Source organism: Mesoplodon bidens, assembly GCF_964165515.1.
Source record: "Mesoplodon bidens genome assembly, chromosome: 5".
In the NCBI taxonomy this organism is placed as follows: domain Eukaryota; kingdom Metazoa; phylum Chordata; class Mammalia; order Artiodactyla; family Ziphiidae; genus Mesoplodon; species Mesoplodon bidens.
The window spans coordinates 75,134,093-75,150,748 of record NC_138161.1 but is presented as its reverse complement, the minus strand read 5'-3'; the positions used below and the strand labels follow the sequence as shown (position 1 = coordinate 75,150,748).

Sequence of the window (16,656 nt, the reverse complement as noted above, 5' to 3'; positions counted from 1 at the left end):
AAAACCCTCATACACTGTTGGTGGGAATGTAAGTTGGTGCAGCCACTGTGGCAAACGGTATGGAAGTTTCTCAAAAAAACTAAAAATAGAACTACCATATGATCTAGCAATTCCACTCCTGGGTGCATATCCAAAAAAAATGAAAATACTAATTCAAAAAGATACATGCACCCCAATGTTCATAGCAGCATTACTTACAATAGTCACAAGATATGGAAACAACTTAAGTGTCCATCAACAGATGAATGGATAAAGAAGATGTGAATGGAATACTACTCAGCCTTTAAAAAGAATGAAATTTCGCTATCTGCGACGACATGGATGGACTTGGCAGGTATTATGCTAAGTGAAATAAGTCAGACAAAGACAAATATTGTATGATATCACTTATATGAGGAATCTAAAAAATACAACAAACTAGTGAATGTACCAAAAAGGAAAAATAATCATAGATAAAGAGAACAATCCAGTGGTTACCAGTGGGTAGAGGGAATGGAAGACAGGCAAGATAGCGGTAGGGGATTAAGAGGTACAAACTACTATGTATAAAATAAATAAGCCACAAGGATATATTATACAGCACAGGGAATAAAGCCAATATTTCACAGTAACTGTAAATGGAGTATAACGTCTAAAAATTGTGAATCTGTTGTACACCTGAAATTATATAATTTTGTACATTGACTATACCTCAATAAAAAAAAATTTTTTTTTAACTAATGACAACACCAATGCTAAAGATGAAGAGAAACTGGATCACTCATACACTGCTGGTGAGGATGTAAAATGTTACAGCCCTCTGGAAAAGTTTGGCAGTGTTTTAGAAAACTAAACATGGAACTACCAAACAACCTAGCAACTGTACTTGGGCATTTATCACAGGAAAATAAAACATATGTTCACATAAAAACCTATACATGAATATTTATAGCAGCTTTATGCATAACAGCCAAAAACTGGAAAAAACTCAGATGTTCTTCAACGGGTTAAACAAATTGTACTACATTCATACCATGGAATGCTACTCAGTAATAAAAAGGAATAAACTACAGATAAACACAACAACAACATGTACAGAACTCCAGAGAATTACAGCTGAGAGAAAAAAAGTAATCTCAAAGACTACATATTGCATGATTCCATTTTTATAACATTCTTGAAATGACAAAATTATTGGAGACCATATCAATGGTTCCCAGGGGTCATGAACTGGAAGAGGGAGAGTGGAGGTGTGTAAAAGGGGAGGCTGAGGTGAATGCAGCTATAAAAGGGTAAGACGAGGAATCTTTGCTGTGACAGAATCCTTAACTGTGTAAATGTCGATATCTTGGTTGTGATATTGTAGTATAGTTTTGCCAGGTGTTACCACTGGAGGAAGCTGGGGAAAGGGTACATGAGATCTCTTGGTATCATTTCTCACAACTGCTTGTGAGTCTACAATGATCTCAAAATAAAAAGTTTGATTGAAAAATAATAAAATATTGTAGGAGACTTTAACACCCCACTTTTCATCAAAGGATAGATCATCCAGAGAATCAACAAGGAAACACAGGCCTTAAATGATACATTAGACCAGAAGGCCTTAATTGATATTTATAGAGCATTCTATCCAAAAGCAGCCAGAATACACATTCTTCTCAAGTGCACACAGAACATTCTCCAAGACGGACCACATCCTGGGCCACAAAGCAGGCCTTGGTAAATTTAAGAAAATTGAAATCATATCAAGTACCTCTTCCAACCACAACACTATGAGATTAGGAATAAATTACAAGAAAAAAACACTGTAAAAAACACAGACACGTGGAGGCTAAACAATATGCTACTAAACAACCAATGGATCACTGAAGAAATCAAAGAGGAAATAGAAAAATACCTAGAGACAAATGAAAATGAAAGCACAATGATCCAAAACCTATGGGATACAGCAAAAGCAGTTCTAAGAGGGAAGTTTATAGCAATAAAATCTTACCTCAGGAAACAAGAAAAATCTCAAATAAACGACCTAACCTTACACCTGAAGCAATGAGAGAAAGAAGAAGAAACAAAACCTAAAGTTAGTAGAAGGAAAGAAATCATAAAGATCAGAGCAGAAATAAATGAGATAGAGACAAAGAAAACAACAACAAAGATCAATGAAACTAAAAGCTGGTTCTTTGAAAAGATAAACAAAATGATAAACCTTTAGCAAGACTCATCAAGAAAAAAAAGGGAGAGGACTCAAATCAGTAAAATTAGAAATGAAAAAGGAGAAGTTACAACCGACACCACAGAAATAAAAAGTATCATAAGAAACTACAAGCAACTGTATGCAAATAAAATGGACAACCTGGAAGAAATGGACAAATTCTTAGAAAGGTACAAGCTCCCAAGACTGAACCAGGAAGAAATAGAAAATATGAAGAGACCAATCACAAGTAATGAAATTGAAACTGTGATTAAAAAACTCCCAACAAACAAAAGTCCAGGACCTGATAGCTTCACACGTGAATTCTATCAAATATTTAGAGAAGAGCTAACAACTAGCCTTCTGAAACCGTTCCAAAAAATTGTAGAAGAAGGAACACTCCCATACTCATTCTATGAGGCCACCATCACCCTGATTACAAAACCAGACAAAGATACCACAAAAAAAGAAATTACAGGCCAATATCACTGATGAACATAGATGCAAAAATCCTCAACAAGATACTAGCAATCTGAATCCAACAATACATTAAAAAGATCATACATGGGCTTCCCTGGTGGCGCAGTGGTTGAGAGTCCGCCTGCCGATGCAGGGGACACGGGTTTGTGCCCCGGTCCAGGAAGTTCCCACATGCTGCGGAGCAGCTGCGCCCATGAGCTATGGCCGCTGAGCCTGCGCGTCCAAAGCCTGTGCTCCGCAACGGGGGAGGCCACAGCAGTGAGAGGCCCGCGTACTGCAAAAAAAAGATCATACACCATGATCAAGTGGGATTTATCCCAGGGATGGAAGGATTTTTCAATATCTGCACATCAATCAGTGTGATACACCACTGTAACAAACTGAAGAATAAAAACCATATGACCATCTCAATTGATGCAGAAAAGGCTCCTGACAAAATTTAACACCCATTTATGATAAAAACTCTCCAGAAAGTGGGCATAAAGGGAACATACCTTAACATAATAAAGGCCATATATGACAAACCTACAGCTAACATCATAGCCAATGGTGAAAAGCTGAAAACATTTCCTCTAAGATCAGGAACAAGACAAGGATGTCCACTCTTGTCACTATTACTCAACAGTTTTGGAAGTCCTAGCCATGGCAAACAGAGAAGAAAAAGAAATAAAAGGAATCCAAATTGGAAAAGAAGTTAAACTGTCACTATTTGCAGATGACATGATACTATACATAGAAAATCCTAAAGATGCTACCAGAAAACTATTAGAGCTCATCAATGAATCTGGTAAAGTTGCAGGTTACAAAATTAATACACAGAAATGTTGCATTCCTATACACTAACAACGAAAGATCAGAAAGAGAAACTCAAGAAACAATCCCATTTACCATCATATCAAAAAGAATAAATACCAAGGAATAAAGCTACCTAAGGGAGACAAAAGACCTGTATTCAGAAAACTATAACAATATAAGATGCTGATGAAAGAAATCGAAGATGACACAAACAGATGGAAAGATATACCATGTTCTTGGATTGGAAGAATCAATACTGTCAAAATGACTATACTACCCAAGGCAATCTACAGATTCAATGCAATCCCTACCAAATTACCAATGGCATTTTTCACAGAACTAGAACAAAAAATCTTAAAATTTGTATGGAGAAATGAAAGACCCCAAATAGCCAAAGCAATCTTGAGAAAGAAAAATGGAGCTGGAGGAATCAGGCTCCCTAACTTCAGGCTATACTACAAAGCTATAGTCATCAAAACAGTATGGTACTGGCACAAAAATAGAAATATAGACCAGTGGAACAGGACAGAACACTAAGAAACAAACCCCTGAACCTATGGTCAATTAATCTACAACAAAGGAGGCAAGACTATACAATAGAGGAAAGACAGTCTCTTCAATAAATGGTGCTGGGAAAACTGGATAGCCACATGTAAAAAAATGAAACTAGAACATTCTTTAACACCATACACATAAATAAACTCTAAATGGCTTAAAGACCTAAATGTGAGACTGGAGATTATAAAACTCTTAGAGGAGAACATAGGCAGAACACCCTCTGACATAAATCGCAGGAATATCTTTTTTAATCCATCTCCCAGAATAATGGAAATAAAAATAAAAATAAACAAATGGGACCTAATGAAACTCAAAAGCTTTTGTACAGCAAAGGAAATCATAAACAAAACAAAAAGAAAACCTACAGAACGGGAGAAAGTGTATGCAAATGATGTGACTGACAAGGGATTAGTATTCAAAATTTACAAACAGTTCATGCAACTTAATATCATCAAAACAAACAACCCAATCAAAAAATGGGCAGAAGACCTAAATAGACATTTCTCCGAAGAAGACATACAGATGGCCAAGAAGCACATGAAAAGATGTTCAACATCACTAATTATTAGAGGAATGCAAATCAAAACTACAAGATATCCCCTCACATCAGTCAAAATGGCTATCTTCAAAAAATTCACAAACAACAAATGCTGGAGAGGGTGTGGAGAAAAGGGAACCCTCCTACACTGTTGGTGGGAATGTAAATTGGTACAACCACTATGGAGAACAGTATGGAGTTTCCTTAAAAAACTAAAAATAGGGCTTCCCTGGTGGCGCAGTGGTTGAGAGTCCGCCTGCCGATGCAGGGGACACAGGTTCGTGCCCCAGTCCAGGAAGATCCCACATGCCACAAAGCAGCTAGGCCCATGAGCCATGGCCGCTGAGCCTGCGCATCCGGAGCCTGTGCTCCACAACGGGAGAGACCACAACAGTAAGAGGCCTGTGTACCACAAAAAAAAAAAAAAAAAAAAAAAAAAAAAACTTACTAAAAATAGAGCTACCATATGATCCTGCAATCCCACTCCTGGGCAAATACCTGGAGAAAAACATGGTTCTAAAGGATACACGCACCCCAGTGTTCATTGAAGCACTGTTTACAATAGCCAAGACATGGAAGCAACCTAAATGTCCATTGACAGAGGAATGGATAAAGAAGATATGGTACATATATACAATGAAATATTATTCAGCCATTAAAAAGAATGAAATAATTCCCTTTGCAGCAACATGGATGGACCTAGAGATTGTCATACTGAGTAAAGTAAGTCAGGCGGAGAAAGCAAGATATCTTATATCGGTTATATGCAGAGTCTAAAAAGAAATGATACAGACGAACTTATTTACAAAACAGACACAGACTCACAGACTTAGAGAAGAACTTTTGGTTACCAGTGGGGAAGGTTAGGGGGAAGGGATAGTTAGGGAGTGTGGGATTGACATGTACACACTGATATATTTTAAATGGATAACAACAGGGACTTACTGTATAACACAGGGAACTCTGCTCAGTATTATGTAACAACCTAAATGGGAAAAGAATTTGAGAAAGAATAGATACATGTATATGTATCACTGAAAAAAAATAATGTTGACAATAAAGATAATGGTTTAAGGCTATATATACATATGTAAATCTGGGACTAAAATACCAGAGATTAATCCATAAAGAAATTTTATTGAGCAATTTTATGAAATGTTTTCATACACAAATTATACATGACACACCTATGTTTCTTTTGTCATTAGTTTCAAAAGCACAATTGCTTAAAAAGACAACACATATACCCGCACACACATACACACATCACTACTTTTCCAGGATGCTAGCGCTAATGTTTCTAAGACAATTTCCTCTTTTTTCTCTACTTTAACTGAACACAAAATCTGACCCTAGCCACAGTGGCCCAAAATGACCTGGAAAATTAAGTTTATTTTTTCTGGCAATGACAATCTGTGCTTGGAAATATAAAACTGTTATTCTGAATAAATTTCAAAGTTCCAAAGTACTAAAATTACTTTACTGAAACAGGACAAAATGAGCTGTTACTGGTAGGGAAAGGGATTGTTATCCCAGAAAGAACAGTGTGCTCTCCAGCCCTTGCACTGCCACTTCTGTTTTGTAAAATAAATAACTCCAGTCTCTTTATTTTACTTTGTGTCCTGTGGTAATAAATATCTCCTGAAGCTAAAATCCTATTACAAGTGCTTATTTTGTCACCATTTATAAAAACAAGAGATCAGTTCTACTTTTGCAAAATAAGTGATTTTTCCACTGATTTGTTGAGGTTGTTCTGACTTCTGTGTATGTCTTCTAGCAAAAACAGCAAAAAAGAAAGTTATTCATTGCTTTTTTTCTAACAAGAGGAGTCCATATGTCTCTGAGATAGGTGGACATTCAAGGGCAGAAGAGATATAGAATTATTACTTTGCTGACCTATAAATGTTGTTTTAGTTTTAAACTGTGGCAATAAAATCCCAAACACAGAACTATACTATCATTACAGGTACATTCTGCTTTCAGAATGCTAGATGAAAATTCTAGCAAAGCTACTGCTTATCGGAGGTCAGAGACAGGTAGGAGTCAGCTCAGTCTAGAGAGTAGATTTACAGATATGATCTAAGTACATATAGAAGTAAGCTGTGGAGTCTAGCAGCAAAGGGGATAAGTATGGTCTTGCCGTCCAGCCCATGGGCCTGTTTTACATTTTCTGCCAGTTGGGGAAATGGGAACCTGAAACATGTTTCATGCTCAATCAGAAATTGTGATAAAAAGCAAAAAGATTAGGGAGTGATAGTCAAAAGATTATCTTATTCTTTCTTCCCTAAGATTCCCTAAGATGAGACTAGGCGGGGGGGCGGGGGGGGCATGATTTAACAATCTTCGTTTTCTAATCAGGCAATGGACTCTCTAACTAGAGCTTATTATCATCAGCATTCTTCTCCACACTTTTCCTTTGGTGGCCATGTCCCCCCGCCCCCCACACACACATTTACTTTTTCTTGCAACTCTTTCTACTGCTACCTATTTTACTATTAGTAGTACAATGTAGTACAGCCATTTTCATTTCCTTTATCACATATCTTTCATGTATTTCATCAACCATCCCATTTCCATATCATACAGCAAAAGTACAGAAAGAAATAAAGGGGAAAGACTCCCCTTCCCTTCCCTTCCTTGATTTCTACACTAACCTTCCTTGACTACACACAGAAAAAAAGGAAACACAGCAGGGCCTTCTCTAGAAAGAATAGCCAGCACAAAAACTAACATAAAAAGTTAACAAAAGAACAAGAAAAAAAAAAAAGCCTTTGAAAGACCTCTCTGTCACTGTACATTGATCCACCCACCTCATGTCTTTTTCTATCCAATAAAGAACTGTAGCACAATTTCCAAGCCATTATGAAACACAAAGATTTGTTTTATCTTAATAATGAAATGGCTGTGATCTGAAGTACTCCTATTACTATTATAAGCTATATATCTATCTAACATGATTGTGTATAGAATGATGTACGCAAGCTGACTAAATAGATATACTGGCTGATCACTAAACAATTTAACCAGTTACATTACGGGCAATCTAGAGGAATCAATTATAGGTAAGAAGTTATGGAAAACAAGTAACTTACATGCTCAGACCAAGCTTTAATAGGCTGTGGGATGCATGTCCATATTTTTGGTTGCTTTATCACCAAGTACCCAAAACAGTGTCTGGCACATTATAGGCACTTGATAAATATTTGTTGTACAAATGTATCTAACTTAGGTCTGAAAAAGTGCAAAGCTGCACTTTATACTCTAAACATTTAGCAGGCCAAGGGCTACTCTCAGCTCACTTGTCCAGGACCTTAGGCAACTAAGCTGCTCCTGGCCTCCTCACCTCTCTGCACTATATGGACAGCTGCCTGCCATTCAAGCTTTAAGAATATAACCATATTTATAAAATGCTTGGTTTTAGCGTTTTTAAACAATTTACTTAAACATTAAAAAAAAACGCATTCTTCAAGTCATAAAAACTGTTAAAATAAATACATACTCTTTCACGCATTTGAAACACTTATGTTGTTAAACATTCTGTAACCTGGCCAGTTTCTTCTCACCAGTAAGCTTTTGTTCTCTAGGCCCAGAATGCCCTATTCCCTGTCTGTCTCTAGAAATATTTAGCTTTCAAGGGCCAATTCCAGTTCTATCTCCTGCATAAAGATCCTCCCTTGACTATCCTAATACTCAGGGATTCCTCTCCCCACCTTCTCCATTTTCAGAGAAGATACTATCTTATGTGACATTTAAATCAAACACTATCTTTTACAGGGTTTTTTTTTTTTTCATGTCATTATATATCTGCTTCCTGACAGATGATTGGTATCTGAGTATGGGTATTGTTTCTTACAGATTGTTTTGTTTTGTTTCTTTTAATCTCTACCACACCAGGCTAGTACACAGAAGTAACTCAGTTGAGGGAGAGATAGGACACTCCATGTCTTCAAACACATCTAGGCACCATTTCTCAGGTAAGCATAGCAGAGCTGAGTTCCCTCTGTGCTTACACTCTCATATGTAAAAGGTAAAGCAAATTAAATGCAATGGTTTAAAAGGTCTTTTCTGGTAACTGGACTTCCCTTCCAGTTCCTGCTAGATTGCCATTTACATAAACCTAAAGAACATGCAGTAGAAGTAAGCATCAAGTTAAATCAATGGCATGATTAACGTTAACAGGCAGCCCAAAACAACATGCACAAAGGATAAAAGCATATCTGAGAGCTGACTGCAATTTTTAATTAAAAACTAACGACTGGTGATTAATTAAGAGCTGACTACAGATTTACTTTAAAAACTGAATGATTAATGACAGTTAAGGTTTGAGGTTTTAATTCATGATTTGTCAATAAGTTTCAAAGAGATATATTTTCAATTATGCTGTTAGCAATGTATGCATTGCCAAACTAAACATGGGAGAAATGCTTTTGCCTGAGGACAGCTATAAATTAACAGGGAGGAAAGTAGCATAGCAATGGTGAAAAAGAATTGATTGTTAACCAGATTAAATGAGTTGATATCTATGTAAGGCCTTAAAACACGGTAAAATAAGAATTAAGGTGAAACTGAAATAGACCCTTATAGAGAGACGCACTTAAAATTTTTGCATCATAAAAAGTTACAAACTAATTATAATTTCTGTAGTGGTTTACTACTAATTATTTGTTTTGCAAATATAGAATAAATATCACTTAAAATTTTAAACAGAGCCATTTATGTCGGTTGGTTTTTTTTTTAATTAGTTTTTGTTTGTTTGTTTTCTGAAAGGCTGCTAGAAAAATATCTAAATATAGCATTTGGCCATTGCTGGAGCCCTCTTTTCACAAGAGCTCCACAAACACCTGGTCAAATACCATGCCAGAATTATATACCTGTCTTCTTTCACAGGCCGAACATTCTTTGCACAGAATTGAATTCTACAGTTTTGACCATTACAATTATTCCCTTCCTTACCCCACCAATTCACTGCAGATCTTCTGACTAAAATAAATATAAAACATTTGAATTCATTCTCCCATGTTTTAGAATTATCTGTTAAAATGCTCCTAATGTTGTGCCGTAATAACATAATATCATACCTTTTGGATTTCTTCAGGTAACTCATGCATGGGAATGTGACGATCCATAATTTCTCAAGATATACTGAGGGAGCTCTGAAGTAAAATAATCCAGAAACATTGATGGTGAGAGTCAGAATTAAAACAATGTGAAGAAAATTCAAATTAAAAGAAATAAATTCCTAGGAGTATTTGGGGATCAATGGTGATAACTGTTTCAACAGATGTTTGTTTCATCAACTCAATGTTAAAAGGTACAAATGGGTTTTTTTCAGTTAGTTATGAGGCCAATAGAACAGGAGAGACCTCGAGAGAGACTACTGAATTAGAAATAATACTTTCTCTCTTTGGAACTTTATAGTCTAATTGTAACTTCTGTGGTGGTTTATTACTAGTTATTTGCTTTGCAAATACAGAATAAGGATAACAAAATTTTAAACAGATCGATTTATTTCATTTAAAAGAAAGTTTTTTTTTCTGAAAAGCTGCTAGAAAAAATACCTAAATAGAGTATTTTAGTTCAGCAGATAAGAAAAGCAATTGTGACATGAATGCTGGTTTAAATGATGAAGTACAGAAAAAGATATTTAGAGTTATCAGGTTAAGTATGATATGCAGGCACTGAACAGAAGGGTCATCAAAGCATGAGAAGCCAAGTGCCAATTTTACCACAGATGGACATTTACATAATTTTTATGCAGATGTTTTACTTTTAGTAGATTTTCATTTTCTAATAAAACAATTCAATACAAAACTCTATCACTACTTTCATAAAACCGCACAAGATGAATGAAGGGGCACTTTGGGTTCTGTTTTTTAAATCTTTCCCAAATGTGGAGAAAGAATAGATAGTCCAGTTTCAGGAGTGCAAGATACGTATATATAGAAAGAGAGAGAGAGAGAGACAGAGGAGTAGTGAAGGGGGACAGCAGAGTAAGATGATACAGGCACAATTCCATAGCAGGAAAGAAGGCCTGAGGGCCAGGAGTTGTAGACAAGGAACAATCTAGAAGTTCAGGAAAAGAAATGTCTTATCTTTCTCATGGGAGTAGGGAATTAGTGAAGGCTGCCTGAGGTGGTTTACTTTTGCTCAGAACAAGATTTTGACAAAGAGAAACTGAAGAGGCATAGTACTATATCAGAGACAGTAACCCCAGCAACATAGCAAGGTGCCAGGAAAATTGTAGTTGACAAAAATTCCTGTAGAGGCAGTATTTTTTTTAATTGTGCGAGTATTGGTGGAAGAGGGGATTTCCCATCCCCCGTGGTAGCACAGAGTTCCACGTTTTAATGAGCTGCTGTTTAAAACAAATAGCTAATGGGCTGTCTTCTGACATCAACATAATGTGTTTCTGCGTGCAGGGATGGGGGGTAAAGTTAACTGACGTAGTTAACATAGGCCCACATGGCCAAGTACATAATCATCTGATGTTTGGCAGACTGTCATGGTGATGTGGCAAGAGCTCATTCCTCACAGAAAGCTCATTATTCTCATTTCTGCCATTTTACAATGGGCTCACCATCGGTAAAATAAGATGGCATCATCTTAATTAAACTCTATTGGGAGCAGAATTTTTCCTAAAATTACCAACTAAATCTCATTTTTAAATTTCACGCATAAATTCATTTGAGAGCATGGATCTAGAGACACTATAAACAAGGTATCGTGGAACAGTATCATTATTCTAAATCTATTCCAATTTTGTGGCCTTACTATACCGAGTGGGAAAAATTGGTAGGTCTGATTACTGAGGAAAAATTAAAAATAAAATATCCTGCCAATCCAGAAAATCTCTCCATGATGCGGAGAGAAAACAATTTTAGTACTGAATAAGCATTTAACTAGACTGTGATGCACAGCACAGCTAATCTGCTAATGAGATTACAAAGACAGAAGGAAATCCCACTCTTTTTAATACAACCAAACAGATACACTCCATTACATACAATGTTCTCAAGATAAATGATAACTTGTCCTCAACACAGCTTGCTGTACTCTCTTTCATAGTTTGTTTTAAATTCAACTGGTAATTAAAGTAGCCACCTGTGCTAGCTAAGAGCGTTTGTTCTAAGGAATACATATCTCTATGACAAAGCAGGTGGTTACCAGAAGTACGAAACTCTCAAGGTAATATGGAGATAGGGGCCTTATCTTCCTTGATGTTTACATTTTAAAGAAATGGCTCCCAGGTGCTCCAGAAGAACATTCTGGGTCTTTAAAATATGTGCATACATATTAAAGGAATAGAGGAAGCCCTCACAAATAAGAGGTTTCCCAAGAAAGGGAGGCGAGAGGTCTCTTTCCCTTTAGGCAAGAGGGAAATTTTTTAATTTGCTCTTGCATTGTTTTACGTTTTTTATCAAAAGAGACCCTTTTATTCTCTCACATTACACACTTTGTAGACTGCCCTTAGACAGGAGGTGAGGTGATAACCGGCAGCAGCCGCGTAGGTATTTGTGAACCTCCTCTCTGACAGGATGACGTCAAAAATACAGACACGTCCCCGATTGCTCACTTCCGATTCCCTTCCTGACACCAGTGTCACGTTGGGCCATTAACTCACGTTCAGCTCTCAGGCCCTTCCCTAAAGAACTATTTACTTGGTGTGAATCACCCACAGATGGGTAGGTCAGGGTCAGGTGAAGCGGAAGTTCACGTCCTAAGACTTTTCTAAAGCGGCGGGATTTTCCAAACAGAAACCAACTGCAAGTCCAGCCAAAACGGCTGCAGGGGCTTTGAAATCTGTCCCTTTCTAACCCCGTTCCATCGGGACCTGCGGTGGCAGGAAGAGGAGAAGGAGGAGGAGGAGGAGGGTGCGGGGTGAGGCCGAGCCGCGCACTCGCGGGGAGAAGGGGACGTCGGGCCCGGTGGGCTTGCGGAGACACGACAGGGGCTGCAGCTGGGGTCAGAGGCTAGGCGCCGGGCCCATCCCCTGGGCGCGAGACCACGGCTCGGCTTTCCGGCCCTCTCCCCGGGTGCCAGCACGCCTCCGCTCCGGAACTGCGCCCGGGAACCGGGTCATCCCAGGGCTCAAGGAAACCTTCCATTGTCTCTCACCTAGATTTCAATTATGCCGGGTGCGAAACGGCTTTCCCAGTCTCCCAGGACACTGTGCTGTACGTCGGCCTGACGTCAGGGCGCGATGACGTCACGCCCACGCCGCTCCCCAACGCAGAAGCGGCACTCCCGGGCGCCGCCCGGGGTCCCAAGTGCTGCGCGGAAGCGGGAGATCTCGTGGCGGGGCTCGGAAGAAGGGCTGGGCTTACGCTGGGGGCTGTGAGAGGGAGGCAATGGGTGAGAAGGGCGAGGCAGGGGAGGGTGGGCTGGAGCCGTGGGGGCGACTGCTGGGATGGAGGGAGACGATCCCAGCCGTGCGGCGGGTTGGAGAGACGCTGGCTGAGGTGGAGGCCAAAGCCCGTCTACATCTCACGTCAGGCCCCAGAGTCCTGGTGGCTGACGCAGCAATGGGCAATTATTGTTCTTGAGCGGAAGAGATGCCTGTAGAGGTCATGGGTGTAAAGGGAAGCTCTGGTCTCAGTCATTGCAGGGAGGGCAAGTTAATTGGGAAGGTGTTAGTAAAATTTTCATACTAGTCCAAAAGTAGTCAAGATGAAGGGGTTAGTTCAAAAGATATCTTGAGACCCGCTAGTCCACAATTTAGAGAAGGCTGCCCACCCTTACACGTGACTTACTTTCCTTTCTTCGTTCAAAAGAAAGTGTTTATGGATGACCTACTACGTAATAAGCAACTGCATACCAGGCTGGGGTGATGCTCAGTGACTGAATCCATGCAGGGAACTCGTTCATAGTCCAGATCTCTCCTTTGAGGATTTTATGAGGTCCGAAATGCAGCTCGTCCAAGAAATAGAACATTCGCAGCTTGCTAGCCGGGTAAGAGACTTACTACTATTGAATGAAATAAGGTTGAGTAAATACAAAGAAAATACAAAATACACTTAACCTGATTTATATTTTTGCCCCAATGCCTACCAGTGACTTTGTTTCCACTCCCTAAAAGAGAGCATCTTTCTTCATTTGGAAAAGATAAGCAATAATTAGAAGATGGAAGAGAGGGTTAAGGGAAGCAGAGGACAGCCAATGAAGTGGTCAAGTACAGCATGTTTATGAGAAATGCAAAGAACTTTCAGAGCTGTTCATCCTCAGCATGTTTCTTTGAGGGACAGTGAAGTAGGATTGTTCTCATTTTGTAACAATGGGGGTTTAGGTTAGGGGGTTTAGCATCCAGATCCATGGAGTGCTTTATCTGGAACAGGAATTGCACACCTAAAGCAAGATCACTCTTCTGAGGCTAGTTTGGCTATTGTATGATTATTAGCGTTAATAATATTTATTGAGTACTTTGTATATATGATAAGGAAACACTTTAAGGATGGGAGAAGATCCAGCTGCAAGGCTGTAATTCATTGTGTGGTCTCATTTCACCTGTGCTTATTCATCTCTACAGTGACATTGAGACGGATTTTCCTTCCACTGTAAACGTCCCTTAGACCTTCACACTGTCCAATAAGATAGGCACATGTGACTGCTTAATTTGGTTAAAATGAAATAGAATTTCAAATTCCATTCCTTTATTGCACTAGCCACATTTCAAGTCCTCGGTAGGCACATGTTGCTACCACATGAGACAGCACATATATAGAACATTTTCATCATCAAAGAAAGTTCTGCTGAACACTGGTATACCCAGTAAGAATTTACAGGATAAACAGAGTTAATAAATTGTGAAGAATAGACCTTGTTAAAAGAGTAGCAGTGAAAAGTTGTATTCCTGAACACCACAGACCCACCCCTACCCTCACTCCATATAAGGAACCAGCTTGCCCCCCACACCCCCTCTATCCCACCCCTGCAGGGAGCAAGCAAGAGAACCTGTTGTTTTCGCTCCCTAGTACTGCAGCAGGATTCCCAGTAAAGCCTTGCCTGGAAGGAAAAAAAAAAAAGATAAAGATGAAGAGTTGTAACAGGGTTTTACAAAACAGGTTTTTTAAAAAGTTAAAAAAAAAAAAGTAATCCAAAAAGCCTCTTCCCATTGTTGATGTGTGTTTTTTCTTGACTCTTGGTTGGTCTCAGTCTCTCCCTTTACCTCTCCAGGGTTTTTTCCCTTGTCCCTTTTGTTTTTCCAGTCCTTTTCCCCACCCCATTACTGGCCATACTGGAACTGAAGTAGAATTTAAAGCATTTCCATCATTGGACATACTGAATAAAGTTTTGTTTTATCCTCTTCTTAAATTTTAAACTAGGTAAGTTTCACTTTTTATTGTGACTTTTAAAAATAATCAGTGAGAACCAAATTGAGTTCCTTTTAACCTCTTCTGTGACCCTTTATTATTCTTTTTCTCCTGTGGGTCAATGACCCCTGAGAGGGAAAAAAAAAAAAAACCTCCCTAGTTTTGGAAGTAGAGTCTCTGTAAAGTGATAAACTAGGGCTTTCCACATGGTCCGCACACCTTTGTGTTGTAGCATTAAGATTTGTGAGAACACAGTGTCTATGCTTCTGTTATGAATTTGAATTTACCTAAGATATTTATCCAGCAAGGCATTGTCATTCATCCCATTCATTCTGGTAAGTAATATTATGCCCCCTCCTCTCCTCTCCCTGTCCCCACATGAAAAGCATTTGGGAGAATAGGTACTTTGTCTGCAAGTCTGATACAAAGACCAGGAAGTCTACCCAAGATTGCTTATTTTAAAGTGAGCTCAAAACTGTACAAAGGGAGCATGACAAAATTACAGTTAGCCCAACCTTATTTTTATCCTGTGAATCAGAACACAGTACAACACAACACTGAGATCCTCAAGAGTTTGAAAAAAATCGTTGCAGACGGGCTTCCCAGATTGGAAGCAACAATGGCTTTCACTGCTATTTCTGGGTTCCATCCAATGCAGAATCCAAGTGCAGAATTTTTTAAAAGCTAACATTTACTGGGCTCTTTCCTGGCATTTCATACACAGTGTCTCATTTATGGAGAATCCTTCCAAACATAACTCAGTCAGATCCTATTTATTGTTTACTCTCACTCAAATGATAGAAGTGGCCAAGGGCATGACCCAACACTTGAGCACTAAAGTGTACTTGGACTGAATATGAGTGTAAGCAGAAGCACCTGGGACTCCTGTATTGGGTTAGCTGACTCTGCCAGCCAGCCAGTATCCACGGGACCTCAGCCTGCTATGGATGTCACATGTAAATACCCAAGAAGTATTTAATTCTGGAAATGTAACTTTGTGTTATACTTACTTTTTCCATAACTTTTCCCATACAGCTTCATTAAAAAAAAAAAAAAGTCAGCTACAAGTGACCACCTGCTTTTTTGTACTTACCACATTTTATTCCCACCAAAATGTGGAAAGGATTTTCTTTTTTTTTTTTTTAACTGCTAATCAATAGTTAGACTCCTTTGTAAAACTGCTTTGTCTATTTTGAACCCCAAATAACTCTGGTCTACAGGTGGCTTGAACACAAAATACTGTTTGTGGGTTTAGACTCTATATTTTTGAATCCATCACATGTGCAGTGTAAACTAGAGTACCTAATAAAATGAAGGTCACAATGTTTAAATAGCACTTCTCTCTAGGAGTTCAAATGTTTTGTCATCTGTGCAGAAGTAAATTGTGTACTGAACTGTTTTTAGCCCTGAGAATATGATTATTGAACAAAATTTCCAATGAGACAAGTTAGGCCTTAAAGCAATAAAACATCTACTTTCAAATATTAAAAGTCAAGCTCAACAGTGAAACCTTTGATGATCATAAATGTATTCTTTTGTGGCCTGTTCACTATTGGTAAGAGCTTTACCCAAAAATGTACTGTGTGCCAAATATAGTTTAATATTTGTCAAACCAATATGTTTATTTTTAATTGAGATATAACTGACATATAACATATTAGTTCCAGGTATCCAATAGAATGATTCAATGTTTGTTTATATTGTAAAATAATCACAAGTCTAGTTAACATCCATCACCACACATAGATACAAATTTTTTTTCTTGTGATGAGAGCTTTTAAGATCTACTCTCTTAGCATCTTTCAAATATA

The 16,656-nt window shown here is 38.4% G+C and overlaps 1 protein-coding gene across 1 annotated transcript in view; it reads right to left on the bottom strand.

Moving 5' to 3' along the window:
• Positions 1 to 13,438, bottom strand: part of LEKR1 (leucine, glutamate and lysine rich 1) — a 269,112-nt gene extending 255,674 nt beyond the window's left edge. The window contains exons 1-3 of the mRNA XM_081235005.1: positions 13,354 to 13,438; positions 12,654 to 12,870; positions 9,617 to 9,691 (exon numbers count right to left, since the gene is read on the bottom strand). Of these exons, the coding sequence (XP_081091131.1) occupies positions 9,617 to 9,664 (48 nt within the window). The 5' untranslated portion in view covers positions 9,665 to 9,691; positions 12,654 to 12,870; positions 13,354 to 13,438. The remainder of the gene's footprint in view (positions 1 to 9,616; positions 9,692 to 12,653; positions 12,871 to 13,353) is intronic.
• Between the last annotated feature and the right edge of the window lie 3,218 nt (positions 13,439 to 16,656).